Source organism: Amblyomma americanum, chromosome 6 (assembly GCF_052857255.1).
Source record: "Amblyomma americanum isolate KBUSLIRL-KWMA chromosome 6, ASM5285725v1, whole genome shotgun sequence".
In the NCBI taxonomy this organism is placed as follows: Eukaryota; Metazoa; Arthropoda; class Arachnida; order Ixodida; family Ixodidae; genus Amblyomma; species Amblyomma americanum.
Window position 1 is genome coordinate 41,620,301 of NC_135502.1, and position 16,432 is coordinate 41,636,732.

The 16,432-nt window shown below is 51.1% G+C and overlaps 2 protein-coding genes across 7 annotated transcripts in view; both read right to left on the bottom strand.

The window, feature by feature from the left end:
• LOC144136683 (uncharacterized) overlaps positions 1–16,432 on the bottom strand; it is a 208,850-nt gene that overhangs the window by 104,403 nt on the left and 88,015 nt on the right. The gene's annotated exons all lie outside the window — the stretch shown is intronic.
• Positions 2,587–6,245, bottom strand: LOC144094672 (transcription initiation factor TFIID subunit 4-like). Its single transcript, XM_077628594.1, has 2 exons — positions 6,013–6,245; positions 2,587–4,873 (listed from the first exon to the last, which is right to left on the bottom strand). Exon 2 carries the CDS (start codon positions 4,865–4,867, stop codon positions 2,843–2,845), a length of 2,025 nt encoding a protein of 674 aa, XP_077484720.1. The 5' UTR covers positions 4,868–4,873; positions 6,013–6,245; the 3' UTR covers positions 2,587–2,842.

The following is a 16,432-nucleotide window of genomic DNA, read 5'->3' on the forward strand; positions in this document are numbered from 1 at the left end:
CCCAAAAAACCAATTATTATTCAATACCTCTGCGCTCAGCAGCTCTTGGTCGCTAAACATCGTGCATCAGCAGTGTCGCAGCGCGTGCGGACACGCACACATCAGAATTGCAATACTTCGTATCGAGCAGAGGAATTCGCAAAGCTCTTGTGTTGAATGCAAAACTGCATCTACTAAAAATCCGCTTCTTTACGTACCGCGGCGGCTGCGTTTTTATGGAGGAAAAACGCCAAGGCGCCCGTGTGCTGTGCGATGTCAGTGCACGTTAAAGATCCCGAAGTGGTTGAAATTATTCCGGAGCCCTCCACTACGGCACCTCTTTCTTCCTTTCTTCTTTCACTCCCTCCTTTATCCCTTCCCTTACGGCGCGGTTCAGGTGTCCAACGATAAATAAGACAGATACTGCGCCATTTCCTTTCCACAAAAAACCAATTATTATTAAATACCTCTGCGCTCAGCAGCTCTTGGTCGCTAAACATCGTGCATCAGCAGTGTCGCAGCGCGTGCGGACACGCACACATCAGAATTGCAATACTTCGTATCGAGCAGAGGAATTCGCAAAGCTCTTGTGTTGAATGCAAAACTGCATCTACTAAAAATCTGCTTCTTTACGTACCGCGGCGGCTGCGTTTTTATGGAGGAAAAACGCCAAGGCGCCCGTGTGCTGTGCGATGTCAGTGCACGTTAAAGATCCCGAAGTGGTTGAAATTATTCCGGAGCCCTCCACTACGGCACCTAATTCTTCCTTTCTTCTTTCACTCCCTCTCTTATCCCTTCCCTTACGGCGCGGTTCAGGTGTCCAACGATAAATGAGACAGATACTGCGCCATTTCCTTTCCACAAAAAACCAATTATTATTCAATACCTCTGCGCTCAGCAGCTCTTGGTCGCTAAACATCGTGCATCAGCAGTGTCGCAGCGCGTGCGGACACGCACACATCAGAATTGCAATACTTCGTATCGAGCAGAGGAATTCGCAAAGCTCTTGTGTTGAATGCAAAACTGCATCTACTAAAAATCCGCTTCTTTACGTACCGCGGCGGCTGCGTTTTTATGGAGGAAAAACGCCAAGGCGCCCGTGCGCTGTGCGATGTCAGTGCACGTTAAAGATCCCGAAGTGGTTGAAATTATTCCGGAGCCCTCCACTACGGCACCTCTTTCTTCCATTTTTCTTTCACTCCCTCCTTTATCTCTTCCCTTACGGCGCGGTTCAGGTGTCCAACGATAAATGAGAGATACTGCGCCATTTCCTTTCCACAAAAAACCAATTATTATTCAATACCTCTGCGCTCAGCAGCTCTTGGTCGCTAAACATCGTGCATCAGCAGTGTCGCAGCGCGTGCGGACACGCACACATCAGAATTGCAATACTTCGTATCGAGCAGAGGAATTCGCAAAGCTCTTGTGTTGAATGCAAAACTGCATCTACTAAAAATCTGCTTCTTTACGTACCGCGGCGGCTGCGTTTTTATGGAGGAAAAACGCCAAGGCGCCCGTGTGCTGTGCGATGTCAGTACACGTTAAAGATCCCGAAGTGGTTGAAATTATTCCGGAGCCCTCCACTACGGCACCTCTTTCTTCCTTTCTTCTTTCACTCCCTCCTTTATCTCTTCCCTTACGGCGCGGTTCAGGTGTCCAACGATAAATGAGACAGATACTGCGCCATTTCCTTTCCACAAAAAACCAATTATTATTCAATACCTCTGCGCTCAGCAGCTCTTGGTCGCTAAACATCGTGCATCAGCAGTGTCGCAGCGCGTGCGGACACGCACACATCAGAATTGCAATACTTCGTATCGAGCAGAGGAATTCGCAAAGCTCTTGTGTTGAATGCAAAACTGCATCTACTAAAAATCTGCTTCTTTACGTACCGCGGCGGCTGCGTTTTTATGGAGGAAAAACGCCAAGGCGCCCGTGTGCTGTGCGATGTCAGTGCACGTTAAAGATCCCGAAGTGGTTGAAATTATTCCGGAGCCCTCCACTACGGCACCTCTTTCTTCCTTTCTTCTTTCACTCCCTCCTTTATCCCTTCCCTTACGGCGCGGTTCAGGTGTCCAACGATAAATGAGACAGATACTGCGCCATTTCCTTTCCACAAAAAACCAATTATTATTCAATACCTCTGCGCTCAGCAGCTCTTGGTCGCTAAACATCGTGCATCAGCAGTGTCGCAGCGCGTGCGGACACGCACACATCAGAATTGCAATACTTCGTATCGAGCAGAGGAATTCGCAAAGCTCTTGTGTTGAATGCAAAACTGCATCTACTAAAAATCTGCTTCTTTACGTACCGCGGCGGCTGCGTTTTTATGGAGGAAAAACGCCAAGGCGCCCGTGTGCTGTGCGATGTCAGTGCACGTTAAAGATCCCGAAGTGGTTGAAATTATTCCGGAGCCCTCCACTACGGCACCTCTTTCTTCCTTTCTTCTTTCACTCCCTCCTTTATCCCTTCCCTTACGGCGCGGCTCAGGTATCCAACGATAAATGAGACATACTGCGCCATTTCCTTTCCACAAAAAAAAATAATTATACTACGTTCTGGCTTATACCAACTACGGACATTTATGACAAATCAGCAGCCTCCCAGGACTGACGGGTACCGGTGCTCGTTTAAGGCCGAAACTAACCATAGCGCTGTAGTTCCCAATAATTAAACAACACCTCTTTGTAACAATATTTATGCAGTGACACACATACAAAAGGACTGAGTATTAAAAAGTTACGACAGCAACGACATAACCAAACACTTCTCTGTCAAACTTGTCAAAAATTTCTCTCTCAGTTGGATGCACGCAAAGATGGCACCCGAGTTCTCCGGATTCAGCATTAAAAAAAAACGCTCTTCAGTGCTTCATGTACGCTTGGTAGATGAAGTTGCGACGGCTACTGTCCCTTTCCTGCTCCAAGAGAAAAAGGACGTCGCGCGCGTTCACGCGCTTCATCCTCGGTCTGAACACTGCCGGCTGGACGGGAGCGGACGAACCGGGAGCACCGGCCGCCGCCAGCGCTTGGATCGTGGTGGACGCGGGCCGTTTCCGGGGCCCGATGGCGAGCAACGCCGTCACGTTAGCCTCACGCTGTCTCGCCTCATCCTGCTCGGCCTTCTGCATCTCGCGCGCCCGCTGCCTCAGCTTCAGCTGCTCAGGATCCTCGGCCCGCGAACGGCTGCGCGCGGCCCTCAGCAACATCTCTCGCTCTTCTTCGTCGTGGCGGCGCTTCTCTGCCTTGTCGAGCTCCTCGAGAAAGCGCAGCTGCTGGCGCACGTCCTGCGTCGGTGCGCAACGCGGGTTCCAGCACGGGTTTTCCTGGCGGTGCTCGGCGATCACGCTGAGCTTCTCGATGAGCGTCTTGAGGCGCTCCTGGGTTGCGTGGGACACCAGGGCCACCACGTCGTCCGGCACCTCTTTGATGCCGTGGCGCGCGGCAAGGGCGGCGATCCTCGCACGAAGCGGTCCGGCGAAGAGGAAGTTCCTGTCCTTGCACGAGCGGTCTTGGACCTCCGCCTTGTCGCTTTTCGATGAAAGCATTCTCTCAGCGTCCACGTCGACGCCGCCCATGGCGGCTACGTCGTTGATGTCGTCATCCAGGATGACCGCTCCCAAGGCTCGCTTCTTTTTGACGGCAGCGTCGTTGCCGCTGCTTCCTGCAGTAGTAGGCGGCGCAGCGCTCTTTGACGCTTTTGGCGCTACGGGGGCCGGCACCTTGAATGTCTGCAGCGCGGCAGCATTGGATTGCAGGCAAGGCGCGAAGGAGGCGGGCTTGGAGACGAGAATGCTCTTGCCGCCACTAGAAGAGACGACGCGGGGCGCGGGGTGCGCTGCTCCTGCGAACCTCTGTTGCTGAGCAAGTAGGTCCTGGAGGCTGACTGGTCCCCTCAGCTGCGCAGTGAGGGCGTTTTGAGGCATCATCTGCAGCTGCGCGCCTCCAGAGCGCGGTAACGCTGCCCGGGCTGCGGGAGTCTTCTGCAGGCTGCGTGCCATGGACGTGGATGGAGGCGGCATACAGATGGCGCTACGCGGTGGCGGTCGGACGCCCTCTATAGTGAGTTCCTTGGTTAGCAGAGCATGCCTCAAGAAGGGAAGACTCTTTCGAAGGAAAGGAATGAGGCAGGGCTGCGGGGAAGAGTTGAGTTCTATCTCTAGCTGATTGGTGAATTCTTCGGGCTGAATAGTATTGTCGATGAGGGCCTGGATCAAGCATCTGACATTTGTGGCCGTGTGCTCAGGCTGATCGCTGGCAAGGCGAATCAGTGTCGAGAGAAAGTTTTTGCACTTCTTTTTGGCTGTGTTTGGGGACATCTGGGAAGGGGTGCTGGCCGGCGCTTGAGCAGCTGCCATCGTGCCGGTCTGGATCGACAACGGCTGGCCCACAGGGACGTTGGGGGCGGGAACTATCTGGACGCCCAGAGACTGCGGTGCCGACATTCCCTGCGTTTGCGAGACACACGCGATGCCTTGAGAGGCGAGTGCCATGTTGGGATGCCTGTGCCTGATCTGTGCCGGCGAGGCCGTGTACCTGGCTGGAATCGGTTGCAACACCCGTTTCTGCTGTGCAGCTGCGGGCCTTGGCACTGAGGGCATCCTGAACGTCTGCTGGCCTCCGGAGCGTGCAGACGAGACCGGTTGCATGCCGACAGGGTGCATGTTGACGACTTGCAGGTGGCCCGTGTCGGTTTTCAACAAGACTGCGCCCCGCATGACGCCTGTCTGTAACGCGACTGCACTCTGCTGGGGAATGCTGGCCCGTTGGGGTGCCCCTCTTGGCAGGATGGTCTGAGGCATGCGTAGGTGTTGTCCTGCTGCGGGGTCAAGTACAACCCGTGGTGCGAGGGCTCTCTGTCCACACGACGGAGGCTTGGGTGGATTCATGGCCAGCTGCGTGAAAAGCGATGCACTTCCATCAGAAGTGTCTCCTACAAGTCGCGAAAGCAACATTAAATCTCCTCAGCGCAATGTAAAGAAAAATGAGAATTCCTTGCCATCGTGACTGGGCTACACAATCTGGGCAAGTAAGCACAAGCGCTGTGAATGAAGCTGCATAGGCAAACACTAGAGCGCAATATGGACCTCTTAGTTACGGCCTCGAGGAATTACTGCCCAATTAAGAGCTTATAGACGCGTATTATAGACGCGTATTATAGACGCGTATAGACGCGTAGTCTGTGTGTGCCGCCTTCTTCGTCTTATTTAAGCTCTGTTCCATCCACGATGAGCTGCTACCAACTTTGCCCAGATTTCCATCCTTCTTCAGGATAAACACAGGTTTAGCTTTCTTCACCCCCTTGCGATTACAATTTAATCACAGGCAGAGTAATTTGTTCCGGCACCTGTTCGTGGCTATTAGTAAAAAAATTCGAGATCACTGCGGTAACCACGCTTCGATCCAAACTTTCAAATTTGGTGCCGCGCGTTGGCTCCCCCCACACTTCCGGTCACGTGGTAGTACACTTCCGGCATTTCAAATTTGGCGCTACTTTTTTCTTGGCCAAGGCCACTTTTTGCACATTTTTGGCTGTAATTAACTATTCACCTGATCGTCACCAAATTTTGGCGCCGCATCCTCACATCATCCTCCTTCGATTATAACCACCTGTTAGACGTTCTCTCTTTCTAGTTCCCTACAGTGGCTGCAAACACGTTTTGATGATACGAAACCGCCGACATAGCCTAGTAAAGCTTTCGCTTTAAAATAACAATGGAGGGAAAATATGTTACTAGACGCGGCATCTGCAATCGAAACCTGAAGCATCCGAGCTGTGGCTAGCGGGAATAAAATGACAGGGAGAGGGAAAGAACGGGGGGGGGGGGGGGGGGGGCGATAGTACCGGCGCCTGACAACAAGCTCAGTTTTGTTCTTCGGGCGGTCGTCACAGTGCCTCTGTAGTTCCAAATAGCAAAGAAAACGAAGTGATCACGAATAAAAGCCTAATCAACCTCGAGGCCAAGAGAGCCTAAGCAGCATTAAGCCCGTTCAAGGAAACCCCCTTCTGTAAGTGACAAAATAATGTGCTTACCTTTCTCTGATTTGGATGCAGTCCCTCGCGAAGCCCTTGCGCAAGGCACCCTGTCACACTCAGATGATACAGCAGTGGCGTACAGGCGATACAGCTTGGAGGTTCGCCGCTGGAGCCCTCCGAGTCGAAAAGCGCTCGCACGCGGGTCCTGATCCGAAGTCAGGCATTCGAACGCGTGAAGCAACGCGTGAACACGCGGGGCAGCTTCGATTCACGTGAGCGGCACGCATTTTCTTTTTCTTCTCCGCTAGGTATCGCTCTCAGCAAAGAACTGCGCTCCCTAGCGAAAACACGCCGTAAAAAGAGCCTAACCTTCTTAGGAAAGAGAAGGAATAAGTTGACCGCGGTAACCAACGAAGACAGCAAGTCCCAAATATTTGACGTCCCATTCCGCAGGAGTTTGTTCACTACATTTTTTTTTCTTTCAGCAGCGGTTTACGTTCCCGTCACGGGTAAGGGCCTTGTTGAGGTCTCTTTAGCGAGACACAATCGCAGCACACCAAGTTGCGCAAGAACGCAGGAAGCAATAGGAAGGCGACGGAATACGAAGAATTAGACGCGGTGTAAGCGGATCCCTCGCTGTGAACATAGAAACGTTCTTGCATGCCCCTCTCCCGGCATACCTCATGCCCCGTCTCTCTTCCGGGACTCGAGATTCTCGCGTAATATACGAGCTGTGTTCTCGGAGCATAAACACCTCATGTATCCGCACGAAACGCAGATGCGTTCCGACGGTGCCTCGCGAGAGTTGCGAGCTGTGCCGGAGAGCGAGTGAGCCGGCGTAGTCTAGTGTTTCTCACCGTGCCTGCCGCGTACTGGGGCACGAGACGCAGCCACGGACGACGCCACCTTGCGGGTGGCAACGAATGCACTTCGGCGGTTTTCAGTGCTCATGCCAGTGCCGTCCCGGCCCGCACTTTGGAACGCCAGAGAGATGGAGAGAGGCAGCATCACATTCGGCGTCTGTTTTCGCTGTCCTCTCAGAGCATGAGCGATCACGAGTGTGCGTGTGCGCGTGCGCGCACGAACGTGTGTGTGAAAAAGAGGGTGTAAAGGGAAGGCGCAGTAACTGTCTCTCTCTCTCGGTGGACACCTGAACCGCACTGACAGCGGCAAAAAATATAGATGGCGAAGGAAGAGAAGACGGGAGAGAGAAAGAAGCGCCCTAGTGGAGGCCTCTGCTTAATTTCGCCACTTGGAGTTCTTCAGTGAGCACTGACATTTAAGCCACGTGAGGTTCGTTAACAGGCACTGACATAGCAAAGCGAAGCTCTCCATCTTGACGCCTGTTTCTCCCTGCTTCCTTTCACCCCCTCGTTCTCAGGTGCGGCGACCACCGACACAGGCCACCTGCAGTGTGTCCACCGACAGTGTTCGCCGACGGTGTTCACCGACAGTGTCCACCAAAAGTTTAACAATTAGTGTGCCTCTCGAGTTCACGTCCATTGAAATGCGACTTCAGCTGCTGAAATTTATCTCGTTACCACTTCCACCGGCCGCAGTGGCTCGGGGGGTCAGCGCGTTCGGCTGCTGAGCCTCAGGACGCCGGTTCATTTCCGGACGCGGCGGCATTTCATTTACGGTGGCTTCCAAACGCAGAGTTGGAGCACTTCGGGAGCAACGTTTTCTGCTCTTTTCGGAGCAACTGTATTCCAAATTTGAAAAATTACAGCGCGGAAAACGGGGACTTCAAGTGTAGAAAACACAGGACAAGCGCTGGCGAAGCGCTGGCGCTTGTCCTGTGTTTTCTACCCTTGAAGTCCCCGTTTTCCGCGCTGTAATTTTTCAAGTATGTATCACCAACTCGCCCGCCTTGCTATCGTATTGTATTCCAAACGCAGATCAGAGCCACGGATCGCGTCTTCCAATCGTAGACAAGGAGCGGTTGCCGAGCCAAGATTGCTCCGTGGAGCAGATTGGCGGAGTCGACCGGAAGTTTGCGTGACGTTATTTTTCAGCGGCGCTAGCGGCGCCCTCCATTTCCGGCGGCTTGTCGCGTCTGCCGCGCCGGCTCCTCTCCGCGCTCCGTAGCTGACGATCAGCTTCGCCCGCCGCTATGGGCTCAAAAGTGTATCGCGAGAAAAGCGCGGGAAAGCGCAAGGAATGACGGGTACTTCCTCCAGCAGTTCGCGAGCGCCACCTACATGCTCTGGCCAGAGCAAGCGTACTCAAATCGCAATTTCAGGTCGCGCGCTCTGCGCCGGATTCAGGCGCTCTGTCACAGAGCGTGCAGACCGCTCCGGGCCTGCGATTGGAATTCACCATCTAGATGGAAGATAAAAACGTCTGTGTGCTCTGCTGTGCCAATGCACGCCGCCGCTGCTGCTGCTCCTTCTTCTTCTCCTCAAGTAATATGGCAGCTGCTGCTGCTGCTGCTGATGATGATGATGATGATGATGACGACGACAATGATGATGATGATGATGATATGATGATGATGATGATGATGATGATGATGATGATGATGATGATGATGATGATGGGAAGAAAGAAAGGAAAGTGCACGGGCCTGCCGACTGGCTTAAGCCGAGCCACGCTCGCTGCCGCGTGCTGAAAATAGGAGTGTTAAAGGATAGGAGAGGAAAGACGCCGCGCGCTAATAGGCCCATAGGCCCCGGGCCGATCCCGGAGGCAGTGCAATACCGGGCCGACCCGTGCCACAGTGCGTCTAGCGCTCCGCTATATTCCAAAAATAAGTTTAATATCATGGGTCCAATGCACGCTAAAAAACCCGAATATATAGTCAAAATTATTCCAGAGCCCTCCCCCTAAGGCGTATTTTAATCGCTTCCATCTTTCACTAGCTCCGTCATCTCTTTTCTCGATCACGCGTTCAAGTTTTGCGCCGAAAAGTAAGAGAGTTACTGCGCCGTGCCTTTTTCTTTCCTTTGCTTTCTATCCCGTGATGTCTTGCTCAGAAGCCGACCGCCATAATGACTGACCCATTGTGGCAGGTATAGTGTCACAAGGCTGCAAAATTTAATGTGCTCGTGCTATCCGCGCCTGATGTGATTGATTATTCAAGGACCAATGAGATATCGAGCCGCCTTGTTCTCGCCGCGTTCAAATTCACCCGTCGCCCTTGACGAAACATTTCCAGCTGTAGACAGCGGACTTCGTCCTCCTTGTATCGGCGTCGATTGCGCCATCTTTGAGATAGAGGGAAAAACAAAATGTAACTGCGAAACAGCGGATCGCTTCCCGTTTGCGGAGGCGGAACCCACACGACGTTGACTTTGTGATCTGCCTGCACGAGAAACCCGGAGTGTTGCGAAACGGCCGCGCCTGCTTAGAATAGATAACAAATGAGCATGCACGGAAGTCGCCCCGCGCGCCCAGAGGGGAAACGGGTGCTGCAGAAATTCCGGATCAGGAAGTGTCGCGCTTAGACACAAAACCGCACTCGCAGATATCTATCGACTGCTGCCGTTAGGGCGCTGCCTTTCACAGGCAGAGAGCTCTTCCTGCCCTGAGCGATCCCTCTCTTTCTCTTCTCCGGACTTGTGCGTTTCCGCCAGCGTCCTTGCCCTCTAAATGCACTGAGCCCACCCGTAAGGGTAGCAACACACTCACGCGGAATATGAAAAAAAAAAGCATTTGTTCCAAGGCCACAGAATCGACGCAACAATCATTTATTGCTGTTCCTACCCGCCGCGGTGGCTCAGTGGTTAGAGCGTTCGACTACTGATCCGGAGTTCCCGGGTTCGAACCCGACCATGGCAGCTGCGTTTTTATGGAGGCAAAACGCTAAGGCGCCCGTGTGCTGTGCGATGTCAGTGCACGTTAAAGATCCCCAGGTGGTCTAAATTATTCCGGAGCCCTCCACTACTGCACCTCTTTCATCCTTTCCTCTTGCACTCCCTCCTTTATCCCTTCCCTTACAGTGCGGTTCAGGTGTCCAACGATATATGAGACAGATACTGCGCCATTTCCTTTCCCCCCAAAAAACAGTTATTATTATTATTATTATTATTATTGCTGTTCCTTACGAGCAGATGTCGGACTAATGATGCCGGCTAATGTGCCGGTGGCACAGCCGTTCGCACGTCTCTGCGCACGCGCGCAGGCACGTGCTTTGTGCGTGCCTAAGTGTTCGTGTGTGTGTGTGCGCACGTGTGTATGTGCGTGTGTGTACACGCGAATGTGTGTGTCAATGCGTCCGTTTGTGTTTGCGTAAATTCTCTGTCCCCGGCACGTACCAGTGCTGAGACTGATGTGGTGGGTGAGATAGTGGGTTGAAGGGGGAGGTGGGAGGTAGAGGGGAACAAGAGCGGAAATAAATTTTTTGGAGAGAACGGATAAAAACGTGGCGACTGGCCTCTTTCGGCGGGTGGATCAGCTCATGGTGGCAGCCGTCTAATAATAATTGGTTTTTGGGTAAAGGAAATGGCGCAGTATCTGTCTCATATACCATTGGACACCTGAACCGCGCCGTAAGGGAAGGGATAAAGGATGGAGTGAACGAAGAAAGGAGGAAAGAGGCGCCGCAGTGGAGGTCTCCGGAATAATTTCGACCACCTGGGGATCTTTTACGTGCACTGACAACGCACAGCACACGGGGCCTTAGAATTTTGCTTCCATAAAAACGCAGCCGCCGCGGTCGGGTTCGAGCCGTCTACGAGGCTACGTGGGAGTCGTCTACGAAGCTAGGGCAAAGGTCACTGGTCTATCCAACCCGCCTGTGCTCGCGTCCGTCGTGCGGCCCAATACTTAAACCCGTGCGGACACTACCGATGTCACTAGAAAGGGGGGGGGGGTGGGGGGTATATCTTATAGCCGGCGTCGTCGCTTCGGCGGACGCGGTTGTTGCGACGCGCGTCTGTTGTGTTCTTTCAATCTTTCCGCTCATGTCTTTCAACTATCCTCTGTCTGCACGTGGCAGCGACTGTGGCTCAGCTCGAGCCAGTGGGCAGGCCCGTACACTTTCACTTTCATCTTCCCTTCAGTAGCAACAACTACCGATGTCACTAGCATTTTGTACGTGAGTGGACCCATTGGTAATAGGCTGCCCCGCGTGCACTTGCCCACCGCTACAGCCGACCAGATAGGTGGTTGAATAGGGCCGTTTCCGGTTATAGAATATCTGATACGGGTCCCATTTGAATCCAACATAACTTATTTTTGGAAATGTGGCGGCGTGCTTGAAGGTTGCTTCACTTCCGCCACCGGTTGGCCCGGTATTGCACTGCCTCTGGGATCGGCCTGGGTCATTATAGCGCGCGTCTTTTCTATCCTATCTTTAAACTCTCCTACTTTCCGCACGTCGTAGCGATTGTGGCTCAGCTTGAGCCAGTGGGCAGGCATGTGCACTTTCATTTTCATTTTTCCTGGCAACAACAGAAGAAGAAGAAGCCGGCCGCGGCGGCTGCGTTTTTATGGAGGAAAAACGCTAAGGCGCCCGTGTGCTGTGCGATGTCAGTGCACGTTAAAGATCCCCAGGTGGTCGAAATTATTCCGGAGCCCTCCACTACGGCACCTCTCTCTTCCTTTCTTCTTTCACTGCCTCCTTTATACCTTCCCTTACGGCGCGGTTCAGGTGTACAACGATCTATGAGACAGATACTTCGCCATTTCCTTTCCCCAAAAAACCAATTAATTAATTAAAAAGAAGAAGAACCGATAGGTTGAGTTAGGTGATGAAGAAAGGAACGGCGCGGCAACTGTCTCCCTAGGGAGTAGACCTGAACCCTCCGAGAGGGTTCGTGTCTATTCAAAGATAGATATGGGTTAGGAGGGTTCGAGGGCGGAGGGGATGAATAGGAAAACAAACGAAATGAGTATGCATGCCACGCATGGTCTGGGACATTCAAGGATTGGCCCAGTTCAACTATGCTGGCAATCAGGGTGGCGCAACTCGTCATATGCCTACACACACGTCCCTGGAGGCTGGGCAACGATATTGCGCACAGGAAGTTTGGTGAACAAATTTCGGCTTTAGCACGTTTCTTAATACGACCGAAGCGTGGAAAATGGGAGTCCGACGCTACGTATTCCAGGGGCAGAGGGGTACCGAATATAGAAACGCTACCGCATTTGGTGCCGGAAACCTATTTTTAAATGTGTGCGCACGCAAGAAACTGTTGCTACGCTTAAGGAACATATGCACACAAGTTTGTGCAAACCGCGACAAGCCTGACATAAAAATGTGCTCTGACGCACGGCGTCGCCATAACAATGTGTGTTACCTCACTATACGCAACCGTTGTAATCCGCAAGGCGCTTTGCACTCACAACGAAACGATTCCACTAGTAAGGAAACTGGTTATGAACGATCACTAGTCACTTGCGCCTATCCGGCGCTCTACACTACTCTGTTACTCACCAACAAACGCAGACACACTCATTAGTAAAAAGGCATCGCGATGTCCATGTTATTCACGTCCTCATCGCCCATTCACAGGCAGCAAGCCTAACATGCTCCCCCCCCCCCCCCCGACTTCCCCTCGGCAAGGTAAGAAAAAATAGTCAAGCTACCTCATGTGTTCAGCACGTTCCAAGTTCCGCCGCTTTGTACGCACCAACTCTCTTAATTGGACTTGAAAACGTCTTCACGCACAACTTCGAAGAAAATCGATAAGAGATACATATCGCCGAGGTACCTACGTAGTATACTCCAAGCTGAAGGAAAAATAATAATAATAATAATAATAATAATAATAATAATAATAATAATAATAATAATAATAATAATAATAATAATAATTGGTTTTGGAGGGGAAAGGAAATGGCGCAGTATCTGTCTCATTTATCGTTGGACACCTGAACCGCGCCGTAAGGGAAGGGATAAAGGAGGGAGTGAAAGAAGAAAGGAAGAGAGTCGTGCCGTAGTGGAGGGCTTCGGAATAATTTCGACCACCTGTGGATCTTTAACGTGCAATGAAAATCGGTTTTCAGAAAAGGAAATGGCGCAGAACTGTCTCACGTATCTCGGTGGACACCCGAACCGCGCTTTAAGAGAAGGAATAAAGGAGGGAGTGGAAGGAGAAAGAAAGAGGTGCCGTAGTGGAGGGCTCCGGAATAATTTCGACCACCTGGGGATCTTTAACCTACACTGACATCGCACAGCACACGGGCGCCTTATGCGTTTCGCTGCCATCGAAACGCGGCCGCCGCGGTCGGGTTCGAACCCGGGAACTCCGGATCAGTAGCCGAGCACCCTAAACACTGAGCCACCGCGGCAGCTTTGAAGGAAAATAAAACTGGTTTTGAGGAAAGGAAATGACACAGTGACTGTCCCACATATCTCGGTGGACACCCGAACAGTGCCGTCAGGGAAGGAGTAAAGGAGGGAATGAAAGAAGAAAGGAAGAGAGAGGTGTCGTAGTGGAGGGCTCCAGAATAAATTCGACCACCTGGCGGCTGCGTTTTTATGGAGGAAAAACGCTAAGGCACCCGTGTGCTGTGCGACGTCAGTGCACGTTAAAGATCCCCAGGCGGTCGAAATTATTCCGGAGCCCTCCACTACGGCACCCCTTCTTCCTTTCTTCTTTCACTCCCTCCTTTATCCCTTCCCTTACGGCGCGGTTCAGGTGTCCAACGATACATGAGACAGATACTGCGCCATTTTCTTTCCCCCAAAAACCAATTATTTATCTCTCACGTGCACTTTCATCGCACAGCACACGGGCGCCTTTTGCGTTTCGCCTCCATCGAAACGCGGCCGCCGCGGTCGGGTTCGAACCCGGGTACTCCGGCTCACTAGACGAGCGCCTTAACCACTGAGCCACCGCGGCGGGTCCTAGCTGAACCTCACGGTCCGTGCTTCTAATATGTGCCGAAAAAAAATGATAATATAATAAAAAGAATTTACATGAAAGATTCACCACAACACGGCATTCAATTAGATACGGCATAAAGTGACTCCCGAGACTTGCCTAATAATTCAGAAACTCGTTTATACACAACTGAAACTTTGTGTTAACAATCGGTCATACCCTACCCTTCGATTCCCGAAAATGAAATACGACATCTTCGAAGGACTAGCAAAGGCTAATATACTTTTATTTCGTACAACCACAACCGCAAAGCACAGATGGTTCTGAAATAAAAAGCAAAAAGCAGGCAGTACAGGGGACACAGTACACTAGGCAGCGAAGGCTATATCAGGAACCGCAGCTTTGCACTACTCAGGCTCTGACTGGTCAGAGACAACATTGAACGCAGAAGGGACGTAAACGCTGAGAGTAATGATGATTGAAACAATAATGCGCTGGAAGAGTCATTCTAAAAAAATTAATGCAACTATCAATGAAATCAATCTGGTGTGCCAATGCCGATACAATAGCCCAGTTTCTGCACAATCCGACGAAATCATCAGGTTAGTAGTCGCCGCATACATTAAAGAAAACGGATGGTTCTGAAGATAAAACTAAGCCGGCCTAGTGTATTTGTCCCTAAACTCAAAAGTCCACAGAGACAAACCCGCCGCGGTCGCTGAGTGGTTAGGGCGCTCGGCTACTGATCCGGAGTTACCGGGTTCGAACCCGACCCCGGCGGCTGCGTTTTTATGGAGGAAAAACGCGGCGGCGTCCGTGTGCTGTGCGATGTCAGTGCACGTTAAAGATCCCCAGGTGGTCGAAATTATTCCGGAGCCCTCCACTACGGCACCTCTTTCATTCTTCTTTCACTCCCTCCTTTATCCCTTCCCTTACGGCGCGGTTCAGGTGTCCAACGATATATGAGACAGATACTGCGCCATTTCCTTTCCCCCAAAACCAATTAAATTAAAACAGAGACAACGGCCGGGCACTGGTTGGAATGGTAGTGCAAGTACGTGCTCGCGCTGCTGACCCACCTGCCTCCATATCGTGATTGACTGATCAATCAATCAATCATCGCCTGTTTGTTTGTTTGTTATTCAGCCAGCCAGTCAGTTGGTTAGTTAGTCTGTGTGTTTGTTTGCTACCCATTCAAGAGCACACTTCACAACCTTGCAGCAAGGCTTCAGCGGTAGCGCCAGGCTGGTTGGAACGCTGAAACCCACTAGAACCACACAACCTCGAAACCGGCGATACTGTTCCAGTTACAGAGTTCCTGCACTTCACTCCGACGCTTTGGCGCTGCCTTGAAAGAACCAATAAAGCAGCGGGCACAGTCCGCTTTCCTAGTGAGCAGGAGTCGGCGAGAAAAGCTACAGTGTCAGCACTTAGAGAGACGGACGACTCGAAAAAAGCTGTCCACGCTGGCAACGAAGATTAACGCGGAGAGCAAAAGAAAAGGCTTCTCTGCGGTTCCGGGAGGCAGGCAACTACAAAAAGAGCAAGAAATCACGCGTCGCTCGCATTTAGGCGCACAACGCTCTTCCTGCGCCAGACAAGCTCCGCCACGCCAAACTAAGAATAGCTACAAAGTCAAAGCCTTCCGGTTCGACATTTGGCTAACGTGACTATTCTCGACTTAACGCCTCGAGGCAGTTATTTTGGGTCACTCTTGAGACGCCGCACTCGGCGAGCAAACGACCTCTGCGCGCCCGGAAGAAAGCTTTTCTTCCTCTTGGTGATCGACCGATAGAAACTATCACCATTCTTAATTTGATGTCACGTGGCACTACTCACTGCTTCTTGAAGCGGAATATTCCCATATGCAATTTAGCCTTAGTGAGTTTCATAGCGACTGAACCGAAAGGAAAAATGTTGCATTGCAACATTGCGTTAATGTTAAAAATTAGCAAATTACGTTACACCTCGCATTCTAAACATTTTTTTCAACGTTCTAAGTTAAAATTGAGCTGATGCTGCGTTCTAAATGCTATTGTAATGTTTAAAACTAAGAAATAATTTATATGCTATATCGTAAACATTAGTGAAGCGTTCAAACTAAACATTGTTCTAATACCGTGTTCTAACTATTTGTTATAATGTTTAGGTCATAACTATAATACAACATGGCAAATATGTGATGACAGGTACGTGAAATATACTTCGAACCTTGTGTCCCAGGACTTTCTTCATTGTTCTTTTAATAATAATGTTCAACTTGTAGTACTCCACAACTAAATTTCTTAGACTAGCCCCTCCCATAGATTGGGTTCGAAACCCCGTTATACTGTTCGAAACCATTGCTTATTATTGATTCACCAGTATCACTAATGGGACACGCACCGATAACGGTTACAGAACCTTGACCCTATAGTATCCGCTCGGATGTGAAAGTACGAGTTGCAGCAATGATTGCACTGTATTGTAGAGCCAAAGTGTCGCCCTCGTTGATTGTTCATGCGAAGTGGTGATTAAAATGTGTGTCTTCCTAATTATTCAGAAATAACTGCAACGCGACAAAAGCATACACGTTAGAAAGAAACACACACCGCAAACACGGACGAACGCTGCAGCGCACGTATGTGCGTGCATCTTCCTAATATGAGTGTGGTTCTTGAGCAGGAATCACGTGTCTAGAATGCAACCAACTGGCCCAAAAGATC

What these genes read in the sequence shown, in the direction of transcription:
- LOC144094672 (XM_077628594.1), bottom strand. Translation starts at nt 4,867, where the DNA reads ATGAATCCACCCAAGCCTCCGTCGTGTGGACAGAGAGCCCTCGCACCA.